This window comes from Phaenicophaeus curvirostris, chromosome 9 (assembly GCF_032191515.1).
Source record: "Phaenicophaeus curvirostris isolate KB17595 chromosome 9, BPBGC_Pcur_1.0, whole genome shotgun sequence".
Classification (NCBI taxonomy): domain Eukaryota; kingdom Metazoa; phylum Chordata; class Aves; order Cuculiformes; family Cuculidae; genus Phaenicophaeus; species Phaenicophaeus curvirostris.
Genome location: NC_091400.1, coordinates 3523735 through 3550461, shown reverse-complemented (window position 1 = coordinate 3550461; position 26727 = coordinate 3523735). Strand labels below are relative to the sequence as shown.

The window sequence follows — 26727 nt, the reverse complement described above, 5'->3', positions numbered from 1 at the left end:
CCTTTAGCTCTAGTGTCAGTCTGGTGGCTTTTCCAAAATGGTGGGATGAGGTGTTGGTTCATTTTCTGTGTTCACTCTCAATGTTGACTGGTGCAGAGTATCTTCAGAAGGTGGGAATTTCTGTGAGAAACTTAACTTCAGTCCTAAATTCAACTCTGAAATGTTGCTGATAAGGAGGGAGAAATGCCTACAAAAAACAAGCAGGCTGCTAAACTCCTCAGGTGAAGAATCTGCATTTCACTTCTGCTTTTCAAGCTAACATGAAACCTCTAAAAGCTACTTTTCCCATTGAGCTTTGCTTTTAGAGCAGCATCCAAGGTGAAATCAGTGTTTCCCACCTTAGGTTCTTGGAAAACCTCAGCCTTGCTCCTGGATGGGAACCAAGCCACAATAACACAGACATTTGTCAAACCCAATGAAACACTTGTATAATTAATTTCATTTGGGACTGAAGGTGGAAGCAACACAAAAGTCCTAGTTCACATCATCAGGATGTCAGCTTGTATTGTAAGAGTCTTTTCACCTTCTTGAAGGTGAGCAGACCCCCCTCTTCCTTGAAGTCAGTTAGCTAACCTATGAGGAGCTGGTTAACTGTGATAGAGCAGTGTTTGGTCCTGACACATAAGATGATTATTTTTTTTTTATAGTCTAAATCCAGAGGAAAGTTATTCAAGAACCAGACTCATTTGACAGACCTCTGTCAATGTCCAGTAAAAAGCTCTATCCATGATTTCTTCAATGCATTCAAGTGAATGCTTGGTGTTTTAATGTGGATGTTCATTTTACCTGTTTGAAACTTTGAAAGACTGTTTTGTTGACCATGTAGGTCTGTTTTACAATATAAAATGCTTCTTAAGAGATGTCTTTGGTATTCCATATGTTGTAATATAAGGGTGGAAGCGATATAGTTTATTTTCTCTCTCTCTTACTCTCTTTTTTTAACTCCTTTCTCCTTCAGGAGAGCCACATTAAGCGAAAGACGTGAAATATCCTTAATGGAATTCTGCTTTTGATCAGACTGTTAAAGATGGATTTGAACATTGTTTTCTCCTGTGAGGTAAGTATTCCCTGGGAGAAATTTAAAAAAAAAAAAAAAAAAAGAAAATAGAAAAACTGTCTAATTTAGTGTTGCCTGTCAGCACTGCTGTTCTGTCCAACAGCTTTTGGTCAGGTATTTTAAAGTTAAAGCATCTCTGACTTGAAGAACTTTGTACTGAAAGTCTTAAATGAAGGTCCTAGAATTAATCCTCTCACTTACAGTTTTAGTCAGCTTTTTTCTGATATTCCAGTAGTTAAAAACAAATGTATGAAGGATGTGCATTGTTGCAGAGTTAGTGTAATGGGTGGCTTCTGCACATAGCTTTTGACCCAATGTCAAGCTTTTCTTCAAAGCATCAAAGAAGCGGAAGCTGCTAAGTCTGGTCTTCAAGAGTGAGTACTTACACAAACTAACTGTAGATGGAGGAAATGAGTGAGACCCAGGGATGAAGAGTTCGTACCACAAATACGCAGGTACTCCTTTATGCATCCAGGCAGCTTTCCTGTTCCTGCTCTGTGCAGCATAGGGAAAAGACAGTGCTATTGCCAGCCTGAATTAAAGAGACATATTAATAACACTTATGCCAAATTGCATATCCAAATCTTCACTGGCATACAGTAAGCCCGTAAGTTAGTAAAACCAAATACATCTCCTTAATTTAGGATCACAGGAAAACTGAAGTTGTAAGGAACCTCAGGAGGTGATACAGTCCAGCCACCTGCTCAAATTTTTGAGCAGTGGATGTATTTATGTTGCTTTCACCCACTGGTTTTCCCAGTCCGAAGGACTCTGAAGCATTAACAAAAGCTGCGTTTATATCTTGCCATGTCCATGGCAGAATGGAATGTAACATGCTACTAAAATTTGTCAGAAGGGAAAATATTTTAATTAAGACAGGATTGTACAAGAATGTTCTGTTTCTCTGTACAAAGAAACAATAAATCTTATATATTAATTTCTTGCAATTACAAATTAAACCTCTACAGATCATCTAACACAGTGACGCACTGCTGATATTTTCAAGGTGTGTTCCCTGCAAGAATGACCCCCTTCCCAGGCATCTCTAGGGAATGCATATGTTTACTTTCTCATGTAAGGGGAAATTGCTTTCTCATAATATAAGTGAAGGGAAATGAACACATTGCTTATCCTGCCTGATACATGTTACTGAAACATTTCCTCTGAAATATAAATATTTGTTCATGGGAAAACATAGTGACAATGTGAATAAAAATAAGCATCTTGACAGGAAGCTTAGGCAGCAATCTCTTCCCTGGGCTCTCACCATAAACACAAACCAAGTGCCCCCTCCTCCCGTTATTTACTACCAAATAGAACAATTTGTAGGCCCTAGAATAACTGCTTCAGTGTTTTGGCCAGGGAGGGCCATACAAAGAAGGGGTTAATGCTGTCAGAAGAAAGAGGTTTCAGCATTCAGAGCCTGATAGGAAGGTCATTGAAGTGAAGAGACACTTGGTTTACCTTGGATTTATGCTTATCTTAATGTGCTTTGAATTGATCCCTCAAAATTGGTAATTTAATAGCTTTAATAGTTACATTAGTAATTTAATGAGCCCCCTCCAGCACATCATGAAAGACAAACACATACTTTGTTAACAAAAATAGAAGTCATTTTCTAGGTAATGCAGTTCTTGAAAGCCAATATATAATATTACATGTATGCAAGTTGTCGTGTTATGAATTATTTAATATACACTAAGAGTGATCTCAGCATTGCAAAGTACTTAAGGCAAATGGCACACCTAGGAACCCCAATATGTCTCTTCACCTCTGCTCCCAGTGTGAAGTCTCACTTCCCAGTCTAATATTCTGTCTCTAAATGAATTTCTGGATAGCACACATGGCTTGTGTAATTAAGTTACAGAGTAATGTTCTCAGAAAATACGTTCTGTGACCTCACTGTTTCCGCATCAGTTTCTGTTGCTTCTGTGATTGTGTCTCGCTTCTTGAAGAGAACAAATCCACAGGTCTGGACAAAAGTTAGCTTACGTATTGTGATGTGCTTGATTCAGAAAATGCTACATCTGTGGAAGGCATGTCTTTATAGAGGTGTTATTTGCTCCTTAATATCCTGGTCACAGCTTATTTGCTTATGGGCGTCTGTGTCAGTTGAGGCATTATGAGACAAGTAGTAATAAATTTAGCTCTCTGGTTAAAGAAGCTGCTGCTCTCTGAGGTTACTTTCTCCATAGTCAGTGGAATAAAATGGGTATGCATGCGTTAGCAACTACAGCGCAGTCTGGCAATTTAATTTAGCTGACAGTTCAGATAGGTTAAAAGAAAGTTCTGGGCTGTGCAAAACCAACAGAGCAAGGGGGATGCATGTGAAACAGTAACCTTCATTAGAATTAAATACAGCAAAGCAAACTTTAAATTTTAAAACTGCTCAAGCTAGTTCTTCACAAACCTGTGATTGCTTGAGTAGAGATAGGAGAATTAATGGATTGCTGTGTGTCCGCGGTTGAAGTGCAGAGAGGAGGGGCAGTATTGCTGTTTGTTGGTTTTAATCCTTATAATTAGATTTATGTTCTCTAGCAGTGTCTATCACAGACTGTTTAAATCCTATACTAAGCACATTTCTAACTTCATCATGGGATTTCCTGTGCTTTTGATAAAGGAGAATGAATGATTCTCTGAACACCTTTGCAGAGTCAGGAAACAATTATTTGTTATTGTTAGTTGGGAAATTAAGAAAGAAGAGATGTAGCTCTGAAATGTCCATTAATTCAGGGAGCTTAAGGAACTCGATATCCATCATGAGAAATCCGAGTTGTGATATAAAAGCAGTGCTGTTACCCCAGAGCATCCTCTTGCCAACTGGAACTACCTATGCCTCACACTCTTGGAAGCAAGAGCATAGCACTCGCAAAATGAGGATTTGCAGCAATAAAATCATACTTAGTATGGTAACAGCACCTGAGCTTTAGATAACCGTTTGGTTTCACCACTTTGTTAGTGGTGAAATGTGCTTATACCTGGGCTCTTAAGTGGGCAGATATTCCAGTAATTGTCCTGAGCAACACATACTGTTTACACTCAAGACAGTTATCTATGTCGTGGCCCTTGCAACTATCTACATGTTTCAGTTCTTGATTTATGGCTATTGAGTAACACTTTTAACTCCTTAAATTTGGCTTTTCTATTTTAGATAGGTGTTTTCAACCGACATATGTGCTTAGGCATGTATGTAGATTATTGGTCACTAAATACAGAGGAACATTTCTAAAAAAACTTTGTAGCCTTCTAAGGAAAATACCTGTAGGTCAGGCTTTTCATGAGGCAATGAAACTGTCTCCACCATATTTTTCCAGGGGTGAATTTGGTTCTTATAATCATAGAATCATGGAATCCTTTAGGTTGGAAAAGACCTTTAAGATCATATAGGCCAACCATTCACTGAACACTGCCAAGTCCACCGCTAAGCCATGTCTCTAGACAACAATTCTATACATCTTCTAAATTCCTCTAGGGATGGTGACTCAATCACTTCCCTAGGCAGCCTGTTTCAATGCTTGACAACAAGCATTTTTTCCCTGCTTCTTAGATTTGAATCGCATGTGTACGTTCACCTGTATGTATCACTTGTGTGCATTCCTCTGCAATTACTGTTATCCTTCAGCTACACAGTTTTGATAGAATTTAGAGCAATTTCAGGGGGACAAAGATGTCCATCATTACCAACCCTAGTAATATTCTTCCTGTGTATGATAAGGCCTTGACGCATTGGGAAAACAAAAAAAGTGATAACTAGATTTGCTTAGACATTGAAGTAAACCACAGAAATAAATGAGCAGTGTTTGGAAAGTAGAAACTTTGTGTTGATGTAATCCAGCCTAACCCACTGAATTTAAGTTGGTGTTGCAAGAGTACAGTCTTTGCAAGGCAAATGTGTAACTAAATCATATCATTAAATTTGTGTAAATGGTTGTAAGAGGCACGTAGTCTCACCTTCCTGGCAGAGCTTTCTTGAAAAAGTAGAGGATATGGAGAATGTCACAGACTTTTAGTTTGGCTCTTGAAATATTAAAGCTGTAGTGTTGCTACTGTGCAGAATCACATTATTCAAAATAACTGAAGAATTGTACTGTAATCTAGGGGTTCTCTGAACAACCTAGTGGAAAGAATATTGAAGTGATAGGTGTTTCATTCTCTGCTGTTTTGTTTCAGATACTTTAAGTTATATGTCTTTGACTTCCTAAGACAAGCATACTGCAACTAATTATTTTCTTTTTCAAAACTTTTTTTTTTCTTGAATTGTCACCTGAATTCAAGTCCATAGGAGTCAATGGAAGCCTTTCCCCATCAGTTTCAGTAGGTTTTATATCAGGTTCTTAAATCATAATTGGGGTCTTTTACTTTCACATCTAGCTACCTGTGGGATAAAAGTACAGAAGAGTAAGTTGTAGTTAATAAGGCTGTTTCTCAAAGATTAATGATGGTGAGATTAAGCTGCCCTTGATTCTGCTATTTAATCCTGCTCTCTTGGTTTGGCAGCCGATAAAGATCAGAATAGGGCTGTTGGCTTCTTGTATACAAGCAGTGATTCAGAGACCAATAATACTAGTCTTTGGCAACTGTGAAAAAGCAGACAAAATCCACTTTACTTCTCTTTCCCTCACCACCTCTACCCTACACCTTCCAGGTCCTATAACTAGAGATTTATGTTCAAGACTTCTCCTTGTAATTTCTTTATAGCACCAGTGTAAGCAACTCAGAGCAGTAATGGCACGTCGTTGCAGAGATCTATTGCTGTCTTGCTCTTGTACAATTTATTCACTTTTTGACCACTATTTCAGCTTCTAAAATTTGGTCTACTTTTTGTATCCTTCTGCATATAAAGCTACTAGGCTTTTAATACAGTAGGTGATTTTTGCAAGCCTCAAAAGGCAGGGAGAGCATTTATAATGCTTTAAGGAACGAAAGCTGATCCATTTATATATGGCTTTTAAAGCTCAATAGCTCAGATCAAGAGTGAGAAGCAAGGGACTGTTTTCTGTTGAAAACCTCATCTTGTAGTATAAAGGGGTTCACTGTCTTTTTGAAACAGCAGTCAGACAGAATTGCATTCTGACTGATTTATGTACATGAGGAACAGAGATTGACAGCTAGCTGGAAAGTCAGACAGACAGAAAATCTTCCCCAGCTGACTGTTTGCTATGACTCTCATTTCATTCCACAAAGAAGTTCTTTCCATGCCTTTAACATCTGATTGCGTGGCAGAAAGGTTTTAAGAAACTCTTAACAGTTTGCATTTGCCAGCACTACAGGTGAGATAAATGGGTAACATAGTACAGACATGAAACCTGTTCTCCACGGTGAGGATTTGTCCCTGGGATTAGCATTTCATATATGTATAAAAGTTGGCCTGTGAAGCAACAATAAAGAATTATTCTGGGCTGAAAATTTATTTCTGGTATGTCCCAGTCTGCAAACAGAGGCAGTAGCTAGGGACAGAATTGTCAGGAAATTAGAATAACTCTACTTTAGTCAAAATTTCACTGCTGCACTAAGCATAATATTACCCTTAATTTTGATTAGTGAGCTTTATAAAATATAACACTCTAATAGATTGCCATAGAGGACAAACCATTGATTTTGAAGATGAATCTCTTGTACATTGGAAAACTCCTTAAATTTTTCCTGCTGGAAATAGCTGGTAAAGCAGACATGTGTTGAATAGTTCAGTGCAATCACTTCTGTTGGACTCGATCTGGTGGGTCTCTTCCAACCTGGTTGTTCTATGATTCTATGATTCCCTTGCTGAATGGCAAAATGACAAATGTTCAAGAAGAAATCCACCTACTAGTCAGTTCTTCCCTTTTAGCTTCTGTTTGAAACTGTTTTTATAAGCTGATTAAATCTTTCTTATCCAAGTTACAGTTCTGAGGTTCTAGAAGCAAGAAATATAGCAAATACAAGCTGCTGCAAACTTGTTAACATTAAGAAAACTACATATCTAATACAAAACTGCTGTACAACAAATTCTTAATACAGCCTGTCCTCTCTGGGTTGTGAATGCAGCAAGCCATAACTCTGCCACTTCTTCCTTTGGGAGGCTCATATAACTACTCAGCTGTTTCTCTTACTGTTCTTCATATTAAGCCAAAATTTCATTTTGCATAATTGTATCCTGGTACACCTAACTTTGCGAACTGGACAATTCAAATTAATCCATTCCCTTCTAAGACCAGACTCTGCAGCCTATGCAAAGAGAAGTACAGTAGCAAAGGCAGTAACAGAGTTTTGCAAGATTTCGTGAGACTCTAACAGTGCGACTGAACAAGCTGAGACATAACCTGAGTCAGCAGAGTGCTCTTCCAGCAACAAAGCTAACCACGTACTGGGCTGTGTTAGGACAAGTGTTTGGAGGAGGTCAATAGCAGTGATTATGCCCCTTTACTCAGCTCTTGTGGTGCTGTGTCTGAAGTAGTGTCCGATTTCTAACTTCACAGTGTGAAGAAAGATTGACCAACTGAAGAGAGTGCAATGAAAGGGCCACTAATATGGCTGGGGGATTGAAACACGAGATGTACATGGAGAGTCTGAGGGAGCTATTTATCTGGCCTGGAGAAGAGAAGGCTAAGAGGGCATCTAATTACTATCTCAGGTACCTAACAAGGGTTGTAGGAGAAACTAGACTCTTCTTACAGTTGCACAACAAAAGGGCAAGAGGCCGCAGTCACAAGTAGCAGCAAGGTAAATTCTCGCTGGGTGTAAAGAAAAACACTTTCACAGTGAGTGGCTAAGCCCTGTCACAGGCAGGTTGCAGAGTGTAGACCTTGATCTGATCAAGCTTTGAAGTTAACTCTGCCTCAGAGGAGGTGGAATAAGTAAACTGCAGAGGCCCCTTCCCGCCTAAATTGCAATTCTGTCATGGGGTGAGATGGGGAGAACAGGGTCTTTGTAATTAACAGGATAAATATGGAAGTGGACGAAGGCAAATGCCAACATCCCACAATGGGATTAGACTAAAAACTAAAGCATTATTGGAATGTAACCCATTGAAAAAGTGACAGGTATCTAACTTTTATTCCAAATTTTAAGTATTGGCATTTTCCTTCTCTAGATTGTCCCTTACTTGTTTACCCAGCTGTTTAAAATGTATGCATATATTAGGCACTTTTTAACCCTCTGCTAGTGAAAAAGACCAATTCATAAGGCAAACTACCAATGCTATATATCATTCGTAGAATGCCCTAATAAAATCTGGTGCATTGCAAGCATCTTTAGTGATGATGGTCTTGCACTATATTTAGCATTCAGTGAATAACTGAAAAACAACCCCTAGCAAATAAATGCATAGTGGTCTATGTTAGTGTCTAATGCACACAGTGAAGAAATCATAATATATGTTACTTGTCTCCATATCTGAGAGTTGAGACAATTGTGTGGGATAGTATGAAAAGGGATGAAACTGGCCTGATCAATTTGCACTGTTGGGTGAGAATAGATGTTGACATCACTAAATAGAAGCACTTTACGTCAAACACTAAACTCTGTCCTTATTAGAGCAGAGAAGAAAGGTCTGAGTACGATATATGTATAGTTCTGAAAAGAAAGCTCATTGTGAATGCATAAGCATTTGGCATGGGTACATTACAGTTCTGAATGCAAACCCATTAATACAAAAATTGTATTGACAGGAAATAGCTGGTTACTTCGATGTGTGTAGAATTTGCATTTACAGTTTTTTCAAGGCATTTATATTCTTGATGATTTTTTTATGGATAAGATCTAATGGAATATATATTAATCCATTACGGCAGTAGTCAGAAATTATTTTGATCTACCCACAGATTTAAAGCCTCTAAGCCCCATTGTGGGGAAAAAGTAGACTTCAATGACTGGAGTTGGATAATTGTGATATTTTAATTCACATGCTGCCAGTTGGCTGAGACTATGTATATCACATACAATGGCTGAAGTGCCACATCTCTTATTTCAGATGTACATCATTCATTCATGTTCTTTTCTATTGTTGAAAGCAGGTTTCATGGACTGTAGGGAGCACCTTCTGTCCCTGTGAGGTTGTCACATGCAATATAAAGCCCATATGGGTTAATTTACTTTATTTTACTTAATTTCTTGTGCATTTAAACTTATTTCCTCTATCAACCTTTTAATCTTAATATGCTTCTGAATTCTTCTAATGTGAAGGGCCTCTGCATTCGGGGAGAAAGGAGAGAGAGAACTCTAGTTTGTCCTGTACTGTTGAGTTTCAGTTTTAGACTTTCCCTGGCTGCTTCTGCAACATCAAATCCACCCTCTGTCAGGATACACTCAAGCCCAGACCTGTAACTGTCAATGCTGACTGTTGTCAGTGTGCGTAATGTGTCTTAGGACGCTTGGGTGTTATTGTCTAAAACAGAGAGGAGATAATCTCAGCTGTCCCAAACTGAGGCTCGAGTGGGTCCTCAGAGGAAGCAAGGAGCCACATCACTAGGTTGATTGATTGATTTGAGCAGGCATCATACAGGGAAATACCTCTTGTTTCCACATGATCTCCAGTCTGGTTGGAATGTAGACTTTCTCACAAGGCTGGCAAATGGTAATATAAAAATTAAGGCAAGGCTTACCATCTTAGACTAGGATTTTCTGCAGATGCAGTGGACTTTGATTATGATGGCATGGTAAGAATTATGGGCTAGTGCACTCTCTCCTCTCCCAGAAGAGATTTGAAAGAGAAGTTGATGTTTGTAGTTCCTGTTTCCTGTCCCTCCTGTTATCCTTCACTAGTGGTTTTTTTCAGCCTGTCTACTCCTGAGCCTTTTTCTGGTGTTTCAGGAGTGCAGAGGATGGCAGGGCCTGAGGGCACTGAGCTTCAGCATTTCTGAGCTGCTAGATAGCTCCCAAAGGAGTTCTGCTAACACTGCATGTTGGAGCAACCTGTGAAGTTAAACTAACTCTCCAGATCCAGGAGTAGAAAGGTTATTTGTAAATTCACTTACGGTTTATGCACAACCGATGTTCCCTCCTGATGTTTTTTAATCATCTGAGAAATATATTCTCAAAAACAAAAGGTTAATTTAGCCCCAGAGTAGCAAATAAGATGTTGGAGCATATGGGAATATACCTTTATATTTGCGCTTCCAAATGTGTTCTGTAATTTAGCAAAACTAAAATAATTCTAAGTAAATCGAATTCTCCATGGGTGTGAATGCACTTCTAAATTTCATTATCTTTTTTTTTTCATCCAGTTATTCTCCAAGTTGTTTGATAGTTTTAAAAGCACATAGTGGAGATGCAATTATAGGGCACAGTTGGCAGCCTGCAGTCGTGTTTTGGAAATCTGTATGGACCTGGCAAAAGCAGACTCTGTAGTTAAATGCTGGCCATACCCCACTGCCACGTCCTTTAGAATTGCTTGCAAAGATGGAACTTGTTTCCTTTGCCTTTTCCCTCTAGCTGTTATTCTCCCCTGAAAACAAACAGAAAAATCTGAGCTGGCTACCTGGAATACTTAAACATTTAATTGAGTAAAGCTTTACCACTCATGTTTTTAATGCTTATGCAAAGTCAGTGGGAATACTTGTGGTTTATTACTGCATTTTCTTGTATCAAAGCCTAGAAACTGTCAGTTGCTCTACACCTTATTATAGATTCATTCCAGATGCTTCTCAAGGTGTGTCACGCAAGCTTATGGTCAAAATTCAACTATTTGTTTAAAAGTTTGGGAAAATGTAAATACAGTTCAATAGGATTATGTACCAGAGAAGAGAGAGCTAGCTCTCCTGGGGGTTTATTTTATACTTGTCTGGAAAAGCTGCCATCTCAATTATATAAGAAGTTACACTTTTGTGGTGGGAAAGCACTGAATGCTGAAAGTTGTAGATGGTCATTAAAATGGAAACTACATAGGAGCATGTAGCCATTTCCAAAGCTGCAGAAGCCTTCAGGCACTGGGTAGCCTTTGATGAAACAAAAAAATAACAAAACAGAGAAACTTGAGACGTTTTCTTTATCTTGGTCAAAAGCAAAGCCCTATTTCTCTTTTTCCCATTTTAACCACCTGCCTAATCTTCATCATTGCTGTGTTCTGCTAAATTTACTCTTGTGTGCTAAAAATAACGCTTTCTCCCTTCTTCCTGTCCTTTTTCTTTTTTTCTTATAGAAAAGCTCTGTAACAAGCTTGCAAGGAGATCTAAAGAGATTGGTTTTATTGCAGTCCAATACTTCTTGAGTCAGCATCAGAGCAAGTCTGGTTGCTTTTAATCAGTTTTCTCCTACATGATGCTAACCTACCTGTTCTGACAATAACATCCACCCTATTTGTTGCAGCAGTGATAGTCTAGGTGTGTTGTAATAAAGATGTGAGGGCTCCAGGTCTGTGGTTTCTTTTCAGAAAGTGATTGTTTAGACTGTAAAACAAAGGTACCAGTAACGAATTAAGATTTGACATACTGAAACAGTCCGGTACAATACCCTTTATATCACCCTGCTTTGCTTAGCCCTCTGTATTAAGGAGGATGAACCTGGAGCTTATTGTTTTCTTAAAAGTGAATAAAGAGAGAGTGTTGTTCTTGCATAGAATGGAAATTTTTAGCCCTCATTTGTGGAGACAAAATAGTTCATGTAGAGTTTGAAACTTAAAAAATGGAATATCATGGAGAGTGGCTTGGCAACCACATCTGCCAATTCCCTCAGTACTCTGGAATGCATCTCATCAGGTCCCATAGACTTATGTGTGTTCAGGTTCCTCAGGTAGTCACGAACCTGATCCTGCTTTATAGTGGGATGGGGTTTTCTCCCCTTGGTCATGAGCCAGGAGGGGTGAGGAGGGCAGTTACCAGTGAAGACTTAAGCAAAAGATTTGTTAAGCACCTCAGCCTTCTCCTCATCCATTGATACGAGGTCACCGTTCCCAGCCATCAGTGGAGTATGTTCTCTTTGACCTTCCTCTTTGGATTGACATACCTTGAAGAAGCCCTTCTTGTTAGTCTTTGCTTCCCTTGCCACGTTCAGCTCCAGCTGCACCTTGGCCTTCCTGACCCCATCATTACACACCCCGGCAGCGTCCCTATACACGTCCCAGGTTCCCTGTCCCTGCTTGCACTGCCTGTGCAGTCCTCTCTTCTTTAGTTTAACTAGCAGGTCTCAACTCAGCCACGCCGGTCTCTTCCCTTTCCTGCCTGATCTGTTGCATGAACATATTTTCATCTGGTTTCGCACGTACTGAACCCCCGGTGCAGGACGGAGGCGGAGGGCGCGCCCTGTTTTCATGAATGGACTCGTCTGGCTGCGCTAAGAATAGCGCTGGGGCTGCAGCTCCCGGCGGCATCCTGCGTGTGGGAGAGAGGAGGAGGCATCCCGGGTCCTCCATGGTCCAAGGAGGTACAATGAAAAATAGAGAGGTACGATGTGCATGGGAAACAGAAACCGCTTGGTGCTTCGGAGTGTCGTTTACTAAAACCTGAAGGATTTCTCTTTCTTCCTCTCCTTTCCCTCCTCTCTGTCTGTAGAGTGTTGTGGGTTGCTGTGACAACACCAAGAGGCTGCTGGGGGGATCTCGCAGAGCACGGATTATCAAGTGTCTGTGTCAGGACCCAGAGCGGCTGTAGAGGCAAATGGTAGCAGACGTTAATTTGTTAACTCAGCCTTTAGTGAGTATTGTGGCATCCAACAGCTGCATCAGAGAAATCAGTTACTGGAGAAACTGAGATCTGGGAGCTCTGAATTGCCTTCCTTTGGTCAAGGTGCTACTCGGGGCCTCTTGAGGCAGCAATATACTTGTTTTAAAAATGAAAATAATAATAAAAGAAAGCCCTTGAGGCTTTTCATATGGTCACAGCAAGAGCAAGGAAGTGATGCCAGAATATTCTCAATGACTTTGTTCATCCTCGGTTTGTATACTATTTCAAGACAGACAGCTGACTCAAAGCCAAATGTTCAGCCTGAGCTGTAACAGAAGCTGAGGTGGAAATTAGTTTGTTCAGTGTGCTCAGGGGGAGTTCTTAAGTTACCAGTCTTTCTAGGCAAAAATAAAGTGCCTGGGGAGAAAACCACCATTGTTAAGACCACACTAAAGAGTTACCATGTGACTTCTCAGTGTACGTAGCAATTGAATGGCACGTATCTATGTTTAGACTGTATTTCAGGATTGGGAATCACAGTAGATGGAAAGAGAACAGCTTAATTTCTCTTCAGTGTTTTTCTGAGGTCTTCTCCCATTAGCTTTTGCTGCTTTTTTTTTTTTTTTTTTAACATGCACATAGGATTCCTGTGCCTGATTCTATGCAAAAACTTGATGAGTTTGGTATTTGTACTATGGTTTATTGTCTAAATGATGTAACACTTAAGGAGCCTAAGATCTGGGGCAGGCTCAGATACATAGAAGTATTTTTATCCAAGAAGAAATAAACATCAATTTTAGCTCTGGGGAGCTTTCTAAAACTCCTGTCTTTTTAAAACTCTAAGCTTCAAAAACACTGTAGTGCATTAGGGTGACAGGAAGAGCTGATAGCTTGATCAGTAAATCCCAGTGACTGATTCTTTGCTAACACATTTTTTTTGCTGGAAAAATGCTTAAGTCCTGCATCCAGATGTTGCCTTGTGCTGAAGGAGATAAAAGGACAGAGGAACCTTGAAGTAGGAGGAGCAAAGGAGCAACAGGTGCTTGACATGCTTCTCCCTTGCATCCATCTATCTTGCCAGGAGAGTACACAAATATTGTACAGTGAAGTATGTACTTGGGGCAGGAGGGAGGAACTCACATGTGGGAGTGAATAAAATCACAAATAATATCTTTTTAACGTCACTGATTAACAAAGAGGAGAGGAGAATGTCAGAGAAATGTCACATAAAGTTCAAGAAACAAGAGCCTGATTCTGCCTTTTGGAAGGAAAAGGACACATCAGTGTCTCTGGAATATTTTTCTCTGTTTGTAGCTCTAGCAAATCTTGATAAATATTTTTCCAACAGAAGTGCCCAAAAGTTGGGAAAATGCCTTATTTGGTGGTTATTGTTGGCTTTTTACCTTCTGTCCTGTTGAGAACACTGCTCAGAGTAATGTCCTTACCAAACAGAGCATATAATGTCAACACCTGTCTTTATAAATGGGTAAAATCAGTAACAACCAATGCTACAGTATCAGTAGTTTAATGCTGTACAAGCTTCTGGTGCTTTTAATTATGTATGGGTAAAATCAGGGATTTCATGGTGTTTATTACCATGAAAACCAGAAGTGTTGAATCAGCCTTTTCCAGGGATCCTTCCCCTTTAATCTCAAGTTTTATGTATTATCCCAGATGCTCCTGAGCATCGCAGTCACTAAGGATTCAGCTGCAGCTTTGCCCCACTTATATGGATCCAAATAACAAACCAGAAGCCAGAGCATCTAATGTTCTATCTGCATCAGTGACCTGCACATCTGAAAGCAATTCAGATTGTGCGCTCTGTGGCTGTCTCTGATGTGAATTAAAGCATGGTAAGTGATGACGACTGGGATATTTGCTTCAAAAATTAGTTCTTGATAGGAACTGAAATGCTACTAGAGGTGCACCCTTAATCTGCTCCTGCATTGTAATCTTTTGTTGCAGGAGGACTAATCTAAGGACCCAGTGCACAGTGATATTTTATAGGTGGCTGCTTTATAAAGTACCAGCTGTGGTTTATCACCATCTGTGGATATTGTCCATTCTTCAGTTACTGGGTTCTCAGCCACTTTTATTAATGTCAGCCACAGTTAACTTCAGTTTGTGATGATGTGACTGATTATGACCCACATCAATGCCAGATCTTGGTCACCGCTTAGTCCCCGCTGTCTGCAGTGGCCGTATCTGGTAGTGAAAGGAGCAATCAGTTGTAGGCAGGTGTATCTGGAATTCTAACAAAATGCATCTGCAAAACCAAAGTACAAGCCTTAGATGAGACGTGTGTCAGCTATGAATTATTTCTCTCTTTCCAGGGGTGGATTCAGTATGATAACCCTTCCTTACATCTCTTTGCACAGTAAAAAAGAAGAAACAAAAGGAGTCACAAGGGACTTCCCTGTAATATGGCCTGTGCTTGAGGTAAACCCTGAAGAATTGCCGAAGGGACAGGTGGCAGTGTTGCAGGCTTTTCTTCCATATAGAAAACATTCATCCCTGATTCTCACACATGAGGTTCTGAAATGGTTAAATGTCCTGCACCTGCTGTGTGGATTAATTTCTAGAGAGATGATCGCATCACAAAGGATATAGCAAGGTGTGTCACAGGTCCAAATAATATGTAAGCTGCTCAGTGTAATCAGCTTGTTGATTTCTGCCCTTCACTTCTTCCAGAACTTGTCAGAAAATTGACATAGTTCAAGCCTGATGCTGAGCTTGGCATTTGGATCTCTGTTTTTTCTTATAGGCTGTGAGTGTGTATAGCACAGGCAGGTCCTTGTGGACTGCATATTTTCAGGAAGCTCAAGAGAATCAGTTACTGTACCTGTAACTGGATGTTTTCATGCTCAGCTATTGAGCTTCAGGGCAGTCTGTTTTATACAGTAACATGGGAAGAATTTGTTTTTTTCTGTGTCTCTGATTTTTGGTTGTCTAAAGAAGTGCCATCATAGAGGTAGGCTGGATTTGAAGAAGGCTCCTAGTAAGTAGCCTTTAGGAACAAGCCAACCTGAAGTCAAGCATGCTGTGAAAAAGCAGACTGATGGGCTTCTGATACTACAAGCCATGAATTATTATTCCCTGTCTCTACAGCTTCTACAAAGAGGTTGTGGTGATCATTTGACTAAGGAGTCTCCTAGGTAAACACAGAGCAGTCTGTTCTGTCTTCAACTTTACAGCTTCCTTGGAGGCTGCTCCTTTCATTTCTGTGTGTGGCCATGGTCAATTTTTTTTCTTTTAAACTTAAGGTGTAAAGCAGGGGTTGTGGCAGCTGAATGGAGGCTTCCAAGAATGTCTTCCTTCCAGCAGGTAATAGAAAACAAGAGTTTTTCAAATAATTCCCGTTAACTCAATTCCTTGAAAAATTTGACACAGTAATTGTGGTTGGTGACCTGTTCATTTGAAGGACTTCCTGATTTCCATGTTTGGTCAGATTGCTTGGGACAGGTTAGAATTGTTATTTTTTTTTCCATGAGCACCTTAAAGAAAAACTTCACTGAGCACGCGAGGTTCTTTCATGTCACTCTGAACCTTCAGCTGAAGAGTTTGCTCTTAATGCAAGAGCTAAGTAATGTGCTTGCTTGTTTTCATGCTAAGAGGTGCTATCTCAGTCTTACTCCACGTGTTTAAGTACTGAGCTAAGAATTAAATGCCTGCAGGATCACTCCATAATCACTGATTAAAGTAGACACTCTTGGTGATTTGTCTGTGGTGTTTTGCTGAGGAGAAAAGGATTGATAATTAGCTACTGCTCTTTGGGAAAAAAAAAATCTTGGGTATGTTTTGTGTATGCTAAGTGATGATTTAAAATATCTGGAAATTTCAGAATGGGCAGTTAGCTGCATAGGCAGTGGAGTGGATTCTTGATCCTGCACAGGGAACTCAGTGTTGGGTTTGGATCTTCATTCACTCTCCAGCAGCGAAAAATGCATTTATAGTTTTAAATATAATAAACTATGTTCTTAAAACACAAGTTCATGGTTAGAACCTGGCAGTATTTTGTATATAAATACACCTACATTAACACACAGAGAGTTTCTGCGCATCAGTTGTGTTTAATCTGTGTACCACTGGACTGGATAATCAAGTGATATGCTTCATCTACAGATCTTATGGAAAATTTCTCTAGGAAGACAGTGTTTCATTACTGAGGCTGACTGACCAGAAGGATCTGCGTGCTATGGCAATCACGACTGTTTTTTAGTGATGATAATAACAACTCATTCAGCAATGAGGAAAAACTAAACAAAAAACCCTACAAAAGCACCCCACAGCAATTTGTGGTGAAGCAACAGAGGAAAAAAGAAATCAGTGACCATAACTGTCTGCAAACCATTGTTTAGAACAGTTAACTTATACTTCTTAGGAAATAAATCAGCTTTATTTGGAATAGTTCTTTTCTGCTAATCGAGTGTAGAAATTCCATGGCTTTTATCTTTGATCTTGAGTCTGCTCAAATCTTTCAATATTTGGCTGCCTTTATCACCTCTTTATCTACAGACAATCAGAGGTGAGAAAGCAGAAATAGAAACATCCTTCAGAGATTTTTGAGATTCTGTGTTATTCTTGTGGGTATCTTTTTTCATTTCCATCCATCTGTTCATCTCTCTTTCGGGTTGGATTAAGCAGCTGAATCTTTCACTGCTTTCTTTTGGGAACAGCCGTTTTTGACTAGGTTTTCCCTCTCGTAGGTTTCCTCACCGCTCCTGGTTTGATGGCCTTTTTGTCTTTCTGGAGCTTTTTTGACAGTGTCCTCTCTGAGACTGCTCACACTTCCAATAACTTTCCTCTTACTTTACCCTGTTTTGGGTTTTTTTGGTAAACAGTTGCCAGTGTTAGGTTTACAGTTGGACTTGATGACCTTAAAGTTCTTTTCCAACCTAAACAATCCTGTAAACTGAACTATTGCAAGCTGTAGGCTGGTTTTAGCAAGTTTTTCATTGATCTTGGACTTCTATGCTGGGTTGTTGTTTTGGGTTTTTTTTTTTTTAATTAAGCTTTATATATGCTGGTTTGCTCTTGTCTAACCAGTTTTGTTTCAGTGCCACTTGGTCTTCCCAGATGTTACCAGTTTTTCAGAGATGAAATCTAGTTTTTATTTTAATTTTTATTAAGTTTTGTAAATACATGTTTAGCATTTTACCAGTGTGATTGTATAATAGGTTTAGCACAAGCTTAATCTAGAGGCTGCCTTAAAAAACTGGCTGGGGCTGTATTTTTAACATTTTGTACATGTTCCTGGCTTTGATCGTTCCAGTAGCCAGAAGGCTTCTGGCTACTCATATAAACATTTAATCCACACAATTTACTAATTGTTTATACTATAATTTGTTGTTAGCATCTGTTTTTATTTGAGGTGTCTAAATATCTGTCTAGGCTTCTGTCAGTCTTTTCAGGAGCTATTTCTGTTTTAATCTCTTTCTGAAAACTAGTGAACAATATTGAGATGTTCTGCATTTTTAATACATATATACTGGAGTGGATTTAAGAACTTTCCTTAATGCAGCCACAAAGCTCTAGCTTCAGTTTTATTTCCAGTTTATTTTGATCTCTGTCCTGTGCAGTACTGAGTCATGCTAAAAATATCTTCATTAGAGTGCCATAGATCTACAGCAGGGCATTTGGGCATGCTGTGTCTGAGCCCTGTGATAATGTTGCTTTAATTAAGTTAGTAAGTATATCGGAAATTTTAAAAATTAATAACTTTAAAAATTTATTTTCGTATGTTCCTTTCTTAGGTTTCTCAAGTAATTGCATTTATTTCTCTTGTTACTTTTATTTAGATTTGCCTGTTCATTTTAAACTCGCTTTGTTATCCTCTTGGAAATTTGTTTAGGATTCCAGACTCTGCAATTAGTACATGCTTTGTGACTGACTGAAGTGCATTTTTGCAGGACTACCATTTAAGAACTTTTGAAGAATTTAAAAATCAGATTGTTATGTAAAACCCTGGTTAATCTGTATAACAGCATTTTAATGGAATATTGAGTTGGAAGAAAAATTGGTTTGGCATCTCACTGCTTGGTAGTTTAAAAACAACCAGACACACTGGCTAGCCAGGCTCCTTCATTTCGTTTTGCAGCCTTGTAAACACATCTAGATTCCATCTGTGATGTCTAGTCCATGCATGAATAAAATATGGAGTAATTTAATGCCACATATTATGTCAAGGGCTTGCTGTATATTCTCAGACTTGAAGTGAAATTTTTTTAGATCACATACTGAAGCCTCTTGGGTTTTTGCTACTCATCCAGGGCCCTGCCTTTTAGGCCATGGTGTGCAAATATGTCTCTTTCTCTGTAATGTGGAGAATAAACATATTGGTTTGGTACTGCCATTTATGTCATGGCTGTATTCTTGGAAAGGATGCATAGGAGGGAAGAGGAGTTAGCCCTCATTTCTCTCCTTGTATGTCAATTTGAGGAGATGATACAGAGCCCATGGGCCATCCCAGGTATCAGCCTCATGGGAGCTTGCATCCAACAAGCAGCTGTGGTTAGATGATGGACAGGTAATTGGAGGTCTCTCTAGTCCTGTACTGGCTCTAGATAGTAGTAACCTTTCAGGATGCAGGTTACAACTCTGATGAAGGGATAAAGGCAATATTTTCATATCTTTGTTTCCTTATCAGCTAAAATCTCTGTGCCAACACAGAAGGTTGATATTGTGAGGCCATTAGAGTTTGCACACAATAGGTATTGAACGTGCATGTTTGAAGCCATGTTATTTGCTCTACATTTGATAGATTGCAAAGCTCTTAGTTGTGTATCTATATACTTGTGCCAGGATGAAGAATTTCTGGGCACATGTTTCAGTCCAGTGTAGGACAACTGTCTAAAATGTATTCTTACATGCCAGTCTGTGCTGTAGCATTTCCAGAAGCATTCAGTGTCTGTGAAAACATAGCAGTGTTACACATAAGTGGCATAAATGCACCCTTGCACCTTGCTGTCTATGTGGTCCCTTACTCCTCCCATTCACACATAAATAAAGACTGTAACTGTACCTTAGCCTTTATGGCTATTAGCATGCAGTCCGTGCTCAAAATTCTAAATAAATGGATAACTTGTAGTTCTAACACAGATTTTGTTCCTTGGTTTACATCACTAAGTAATGAAAGAATATAGTTAAAATTTGCTGTTTCTTAAGTCAGAGCATAGCGCCTCTGACAGTGAAAAATGGACAACAAACCAGCTTGTATCTATTATTTTAAACAGCCTGACAGTTAATATATATTCTGTATTTACATGAGAATGAGATATGAATATTAAAAAAGGTATTGAAAGAAACAATTCGGTTACTTTATCTATAGTGCTTTCTTCTCAGGAAAAGGGACACCATTACTCCAGATGACAACCTGTATTTTGTGAATTAAATTGCTGCAGGTTTCCTTGCTGAAATAATTATTAGGCAAGACTTCCTGAACGTGTTTGTGCCTTGCATTTTCCCTTTCTCCCTCCTTGATTACAATTCCCTGACAGAGACCAAATTACTCAGCAGACTACTAGACATTAGAAAACCAAAATCAGATATATAAAACTATGATCCCACATTTCTTTATATAAAATGACAGACTAATAAACACACAGGAGGCTTTTTTATTTTTTCAAGTATCTTTTTTTCCCAGCTTACATTCATATCCAGGCATTTGTTCAATATGTTGCCATATGATAGTAAATATTTACAATAAAAACTTGCCATGAAGAAAGTATCTTCAAAAATCTCCTTGTCTTCAGTTTCTAGTGTCATGGAAAAAGAATTTGTAGATACAGATAAGTACATTTGCAAGTTCCTGCTGGGCTGTTTGGTTTCGTTTTTAGTCCATGATCTGTACAAACATCTCCTTGGAAAATTAAGAGTGTGTGATACATGCAGGATGTAATGGGAGTTGTGGTTTGTAGAGAACAGCGTCTCTGGACTCATCTTACACGTCAGTTTTATTGTGTGCATATAACTAAAACCATCTGTGTGAATTGCTGTTAGCAATATTGTTTGGACAGCCCTAAATCAAATCCTGAATGGGTGAGCTTACAGAAGGCAGGTTTGTACTGGAATCCTTCAGGTTAAGTCCGCTGATGTCCAGTCTTTTTTCTTTCTTGGCATGAAAAGTATTAGCAAGAGGTAAGCCAGTGCCTAGCTGTCCTTGTTTCATCAAGATCTGTCTTCTGCAAACAGGTTTTTGTTTACAGAAACCAACTTGAAAGTAGCCTGTTAACAACAACACAGTTGTGCATTTGCATAACTGTGTAGCATTTAAAGGAATGGCTTGCTCACTTTGCTACAGTTTAATACAAGCTTTTCCTTAAGAGTTAGTCCTCAGGCATCTCAAGAAGTGGAAGGCTCAAATTCTATATAGCATTGTTTTTGCACAGTGGTAGAAAACAAATTTGTCTTGTTGCAGTTTTTGATAAATGGACATTGACATGGACTACGAAAGACCCAACGTTGAAACTATCAAGTGTGTGGTGGTTGGAGATAATGCAGTGGGAAAGACTCGTCTAATTTGTGCAAGAGCATGCAATACAACCTTGACTCAGTATCAGCTGCTGGCAACTCACGTACCAACTGTCTGGGCCATTGATCAGTACCGTGTCTGCCAAGAGGTAAGGGCTGCAGGTGCACAAAATATGGAGCACATGCTGTGAACCATCACTTATTTGCAAGCCTTTCTTTGTTGGGATGCTGCAGTGAGCTCACAAGTATGGCTGCAGCCATCATCTGATACGCATCCTCCCAAGTCTCTCATTCCAAAGTAATTTTTTATCAAATCTATTTTTAGGAGGATGCATATTCTGCCTTTTTCATAATATCCAGCATTTGCGGAAAACTATATGTGAGGGACTCTTGGTCTGTTATGCTTCAGACCTTCTTACAGGGCAAATTAGAAATGTACTCGTTTGCTGGAGGGAAAGAGAATGTTGTGTGTGTTCTGTTCTAGGTCCTTGAACGGTCAAGAGATGTTGTGGATGAAGTGAGTGTTTCTCTCAGGCTGTGGGATACATTTGGGGACCACCATAAAGACAGACGCTTCGCTTACGGAAGGTAAATTGATCCAAGCAAAACTTTAAGTAATGCTTTTAGTAAAATTATAGGGCAGAAAAAAATTGTAAATCTTAATTTTGAAAAGCAGAGACTTAAAAACAATCAAGGGTATTCATATTCCTGCCTGCTACAAAGAGGATTATCCACTGCAAGGATTAAAAAGATATAAATATTTAAAAAGCAGCATAGTTTTACTACGCTACATTTCCTTCAACAGCCTGCTAAGCTCTGCCAACAACTGTTGTCCTATTTTGAATTTTAAAGAACATTCCCCAAATTAAGATTGTAGTTTTACAAAATTGAACATCAGCGTTCTCTGCCTGTATAAGCAGTGTATGATATAATTGCCTAACAAGCAACTAACAAGGAGAGATGTTGGCCAACATCACTACTGCTTAATGAAATATTTACTTTATTAAAGCCTGCAATGTTGAATAGGCAGATAACCTTTTAAGAGCAGAGCTGGTTGCATGAAAGGTGAGGGTCTTCTGTATTTTATTAATTAAAACTGAGATAAAGAAAGGTTTTTCTTCTCCAAGTATTAAGTGTCTGCCAGTGAATTGATTGACCTTGAAAATTCTCAGGGGAAAAAAAAATTTGTAATCTAGATTTTCCTAGCAAGTATAATGTAACTTCAGCAGAGTTTCAGCAAGGACTGAAGCCAGCGATGGCCTTTGTTTTGTTTACTGTTAATTAGATCTGGCCTTGTGGCTCTACAGACAGCAGAACAATTGAATAATAGGCATTTGAATACACAAATTATATGCACAAACAGATTACCTGTATTGGGAACATACTGAGCTGAAGATGGGTTTAGTACATATATTTTCATAACTGGTATTGAGTGAGATCTCAGTCCTCACATTTTTTCACCTTCTTGAACTTTTTCATACCCTTTTCATACGTGCTTCAGTCACTGGAGATGATCAAACTTTCATAGACAGATTTTTATACTATTTTTTTCTGTCTGGGAACACCCTTTGTAGGGTGTTTTTCCTAGCTTTGGTTTCCTTGTAGCTAAAATGCACTGTCTTACCATTTTCCTTCTCTCTGTGCTACCTGATGGAATAAGTGACTTTGAAGGATGACATCTTTTTCTATCCATTCCTTAGAAATGCTAGAGAGGCCTCTGTTGGTTGAATCCACTAGTTACATTTTTACACTGTAAAACTCGGTATGTCAGTTTGTACAAACCCTCCTTTGTGCATAGCACAGTGTTAGTTCTGTTTTCAGAGTCTTGAATTACCTTGAATTTTTCATTAGGAGATAAAGTAGCAACACATCTGTGCTGCACAACCTGTACCACTTTTAAATAAACTTTGCGAGTGAAGAAAGTTACTGGCTTTAAGGTAACATTGACCTTAATATTCAATGCTATTTCAAGATGTGGACAGATACTGCTTTAACATTTGGCAGCATATGGAGCCTACTTTGATAAGTATAGATGTAACTTAATGTTTCCACTAACTGTTCCTTTTTGATGTGGCTTCCTGATATTCTGCAACAGATACTGTGTCACTGACAAGATTACTAGAGATTAGGAGAACAAAATCAGACATGTTCTGAACTCTGATCCCACATTTACTAACAGGATGGGAGAGAGGGAAAACAACATACTTAGATCCTAATCTTGCACACGCTGAGGAGGATTTGAGATCTTGTGAGATTAAGAATATGAACACAGTGATTTGTGATGTTAGCAGAATTGAACCTGTATAGAGAATCTGGTTTGCTGCACCTTGATCAACTTACAAAGGCTGTTCTGGAAACTTGCTGGTGTGTTAGTGTTTATTCCACAAGTCTGTTATACTGCTTCCAGGGGTGGATCACGTCCTGGTTCCATCTGGGAAAGGGCTGATTTCCTGGGTTTGGCAGAAGAAGAGTTAATTTTCACAAGAACCTGGGAAGAGACACAGACAGGGCAGCTGACCAAACTAGCCAATGAAATATTGCATGCCATCAATGCCATCTCTAGTAGATAAGAGGGGGCACTCAATTCTGATTCAGGGTAACTGGACTTGGTTTATGTTTTCACAGCAGTTATTTTTTAACTTGCAGCATGGTTTTGGGGTTTTTTTCCTGTACTCTGGTTTTCTTTTGTACTGTTTTTCACGGCACAATGCTGGATCAGGAGCACATGCAGTCATGATTTCTGTGTGGTGAGCAACTTGCATTGTGTACTGGCTGTTTTGTATATCAGATCTGACACAAAAAATGAGACCAATGCTCGTGAGGAAAGAGCAGGAGGGGAGAGACAAAGAGATGATTAGAGAACATGTTAGAGTGAGACAAGGCTCAACTCAATCTCTCCATTCAATATGAGTGGACGCATGTTCAAATACAGATGTTTTCATCAGAAAATGTCAGTGTGCACCAACTCACAACACTTTGTGAAGCTTTTAGCTAAAAACATCACTGCCCTTGAACACCTTCCCTATTCACCAGACCTGGCTCCCTGCAATTTCTGCCTCTTCCCAAAGATCAAGTCAGTGCTCAAAGGAGCCCAATTTTTGTGAATAAAAGATGTGAAAGCAAAAATTACATAAATCCTCAACAGCCTTTCAGAAGATGATCTCCGAAATTGCTTTTAACATTGGCAACATTGTATGTAGCTGTGTCAGCTTAATGGGGAGCTATGTTGAAGGTGTTCCTAGTTGATTTTCTTAATTAGTTAAATAAGAAGTGTTACAGGCACAGCCTCCTTTTTTGTTTGTGTGTCAGACCTCGTATTCTTTTAATGTTATTATTGTATTTTCTGTTCTGCTGCTGCTCTGTTAAACTGTTTTTGTCCCAACCCATGAGTTTTATCTTCTTTTCGATTCCCCTCCTCATCCCACTGGAGGGAGTTAAAGGTTAACTGAGCAGCTGCTGTGATTCCTTGTTGCTGGCTTGGGGCTAAGCCAAGGAACCACATGGTTCTTGTTGCCATCTTAGAGGCTAAACCATGATAGTCCTTTCTGGCATCTAACGTGGGACAGGAAGGGTTGGGATAATGACATATATGACCAGGTCATGTTAAAACAAATTTGTTGTAAGCATTCGTTATATTATTTTAATAGTTGCTGGTCACAATATTGTGTTTGCTCACGTGGTTGCGTTATGTAAAAGCTCACATGCTTTATGTGTTTTCTGTAGTGTTCTTTATCACCTTTGGGAGAAAGATCAGGATTATCATTTTGCTGTCCTGTGTAATATTGACCTATGATGCAGTTCAGCTGGTATATGCATGCGCACTGCTGTCATTTCCATACCTCAGGCGCCATCTCTCGGAATTTGTTAGTAATCACACTTGATCTATGGGGAAGGCTGAGGGAGATACATTCACTCCCTCTTTCACCTCACCTTTCTTCCTTAGACTAGTTACAACAGCTTTTGATAATTTTTTGTATTCTTGGGATGTTCGAGCCAGCATGCCCTTATTGCTATGTCTGCTGAACGGGTCTCATATTGTTTAGAGTTGTGAGAAGGTTTTGTAAGAAGATCTGCCCCAGAGATCTGCCCCAAAGCTTGATACGCTTGGGTGGCGTGTTTAAGAATATGGGCAGGTAACCAGAGAACTTCTCACCCCCAGTCGTTTGGAACTCCACTCCCAAACAACTAGAGGACCCTGATGGAGTGATGGATTATTTGAAAGAAAAGTGTTGTGGGTTTTCCAAAGAGGCACAACTTACTGCATTGTGCTGGGCCCTGGCCAGTATCTACCAAACACTGCTTGATATTGTGCAGCATCTTCAGGGAAAGGAAAGGGAAAACGGATAGGTGGGCACCATGGCCATCACTTCTATGATTGATACGTGTCATATCAAAGGTATTATAGTGAGATTAACAAAGACCAAACTTTGATGAAACTGAGCAAAGTGCAGCAGCAACAGAACCAGAACTGTCTTCAGCAGCTGGCATCCAGCAAGTTATTCAAGATCAGCATTGTCAGCCCATGGACTGTGGACGTGGGCTGTGCCAGATACGCCAGCTGCAGGCTCTGGATGCAGCATGCAACAACCCAACACCACACACCATCTCTTCTGCCTGCCCTGAAAGATCGTTAGAACAGATGGAGCACAAGATCATGGACTAAATGAACTCAACGCTTGGGATGGCCCATGGACTGAGGGACTGATATATCTCTGTGTGTGTGTGTGAAAAGACAGTAAAAGTGGTGGTGACGAATTGGAAAGTGTAAGATCTGGGCGTGATGTAGATGTTATAGAATAAGAGGAGAATCATGTCCTGGTTCCAGCTGGGAAAGGGTTCATTTTCTGGGTTTGGCAGGAGAAGAGTTAATTTTCACAAGAACCTGGGAAGAGACACAGACAGGGCAGCTGACCAAAGTGGTTGATAAGATATTCCGTGCCATCAACATCTTGTCCAGTATGTAAGTGGAGGCAGTCAACTTTGGTTTGGGGCAGCTCGGTTTTCAGTTTTGCAGCATGTTTTGGTGTTTTGCCCCATGGCACGTGGTGGGCTTTTTCCTCCACCCATGGTGTGGTTTTCTTTCACACTGTAATTCACAGCATGATTTGTGATCAGGAGCATGTTGTGGTCATCAGTTTGAGTGGTGAACAATTTGGATTGTGTACCAGCCATTTGGTATATTCTGTTATTGTGTTTTCTTTTCATCTGCTTGCTCTGTTGAGCTGTTTTTATCCCACCTTCTTTTTGGGAGGGAGGGATAAGCAAACAGTCACATTGTTCTTTGTGGCTGGTTTGGGGGCTAAACCATGACATTTGCTGATGCAGAAAGTTACTAGAAACCCGAAAGAAACTACTTCATAAATAGAATTTCAGTTGTAAAATTTCCTAATTGAAAGCACTGATTAGGTACTTCATTGTTTGAAACATATTAATATTTCATTTAAAACCAACTGTTTAGTATTTTATCTATTTTAGCTTTTTAAAAGATATTTCTCGTACTAATTGTTCACGTTTATAGGAACTGATTTTAAATCACCTCCGAATGCTGAACTACAGTCTACTCATAGATGAGTCAAATCTAGCAGTATAGCGAAAGGCCTGTTTTATGCCAGACTGCTGAAGGCTACA

At 39.4% G+C, this 26727-nt stretch overlaps 1 protein-coding gene across 3 annotated transcripts in view; it reads left to right on the top strand.

Annotated features, from left to right (window-relative positions):
• Positions 1–958: 958 nt before the first annotated feature.
• The window catches only part of RHOBTB1 (Rho related BTB domain containing 1), a 48199-nt gene continuing 22430 nt past the window's right edge, over positions 959–26727 (top strand). The window contains exons 1-3 of one of the 3 annotated variants that reach the window (XM_069864368.1): positions 959–1057; positions 21047–21248; positions 21584–21687. In XM_069864368.1, coding sequence (XP_069720469.1) covers positions 21057–21248; positions 21584–21687 — 296 coding nt within the window. In that variant the 5' untranslated portion in view covers positions 959–1057; positions 21047–21056. Of the gene's footprint in view, positions 1058–14963; positions 15245–21046; positions 21249–21583; positions 21688–26727 lie in introns of those variants that run through there. The other 2 variants (XM_069864367.1, XM_069864369.1) reach the window with 2 other exon arrangements.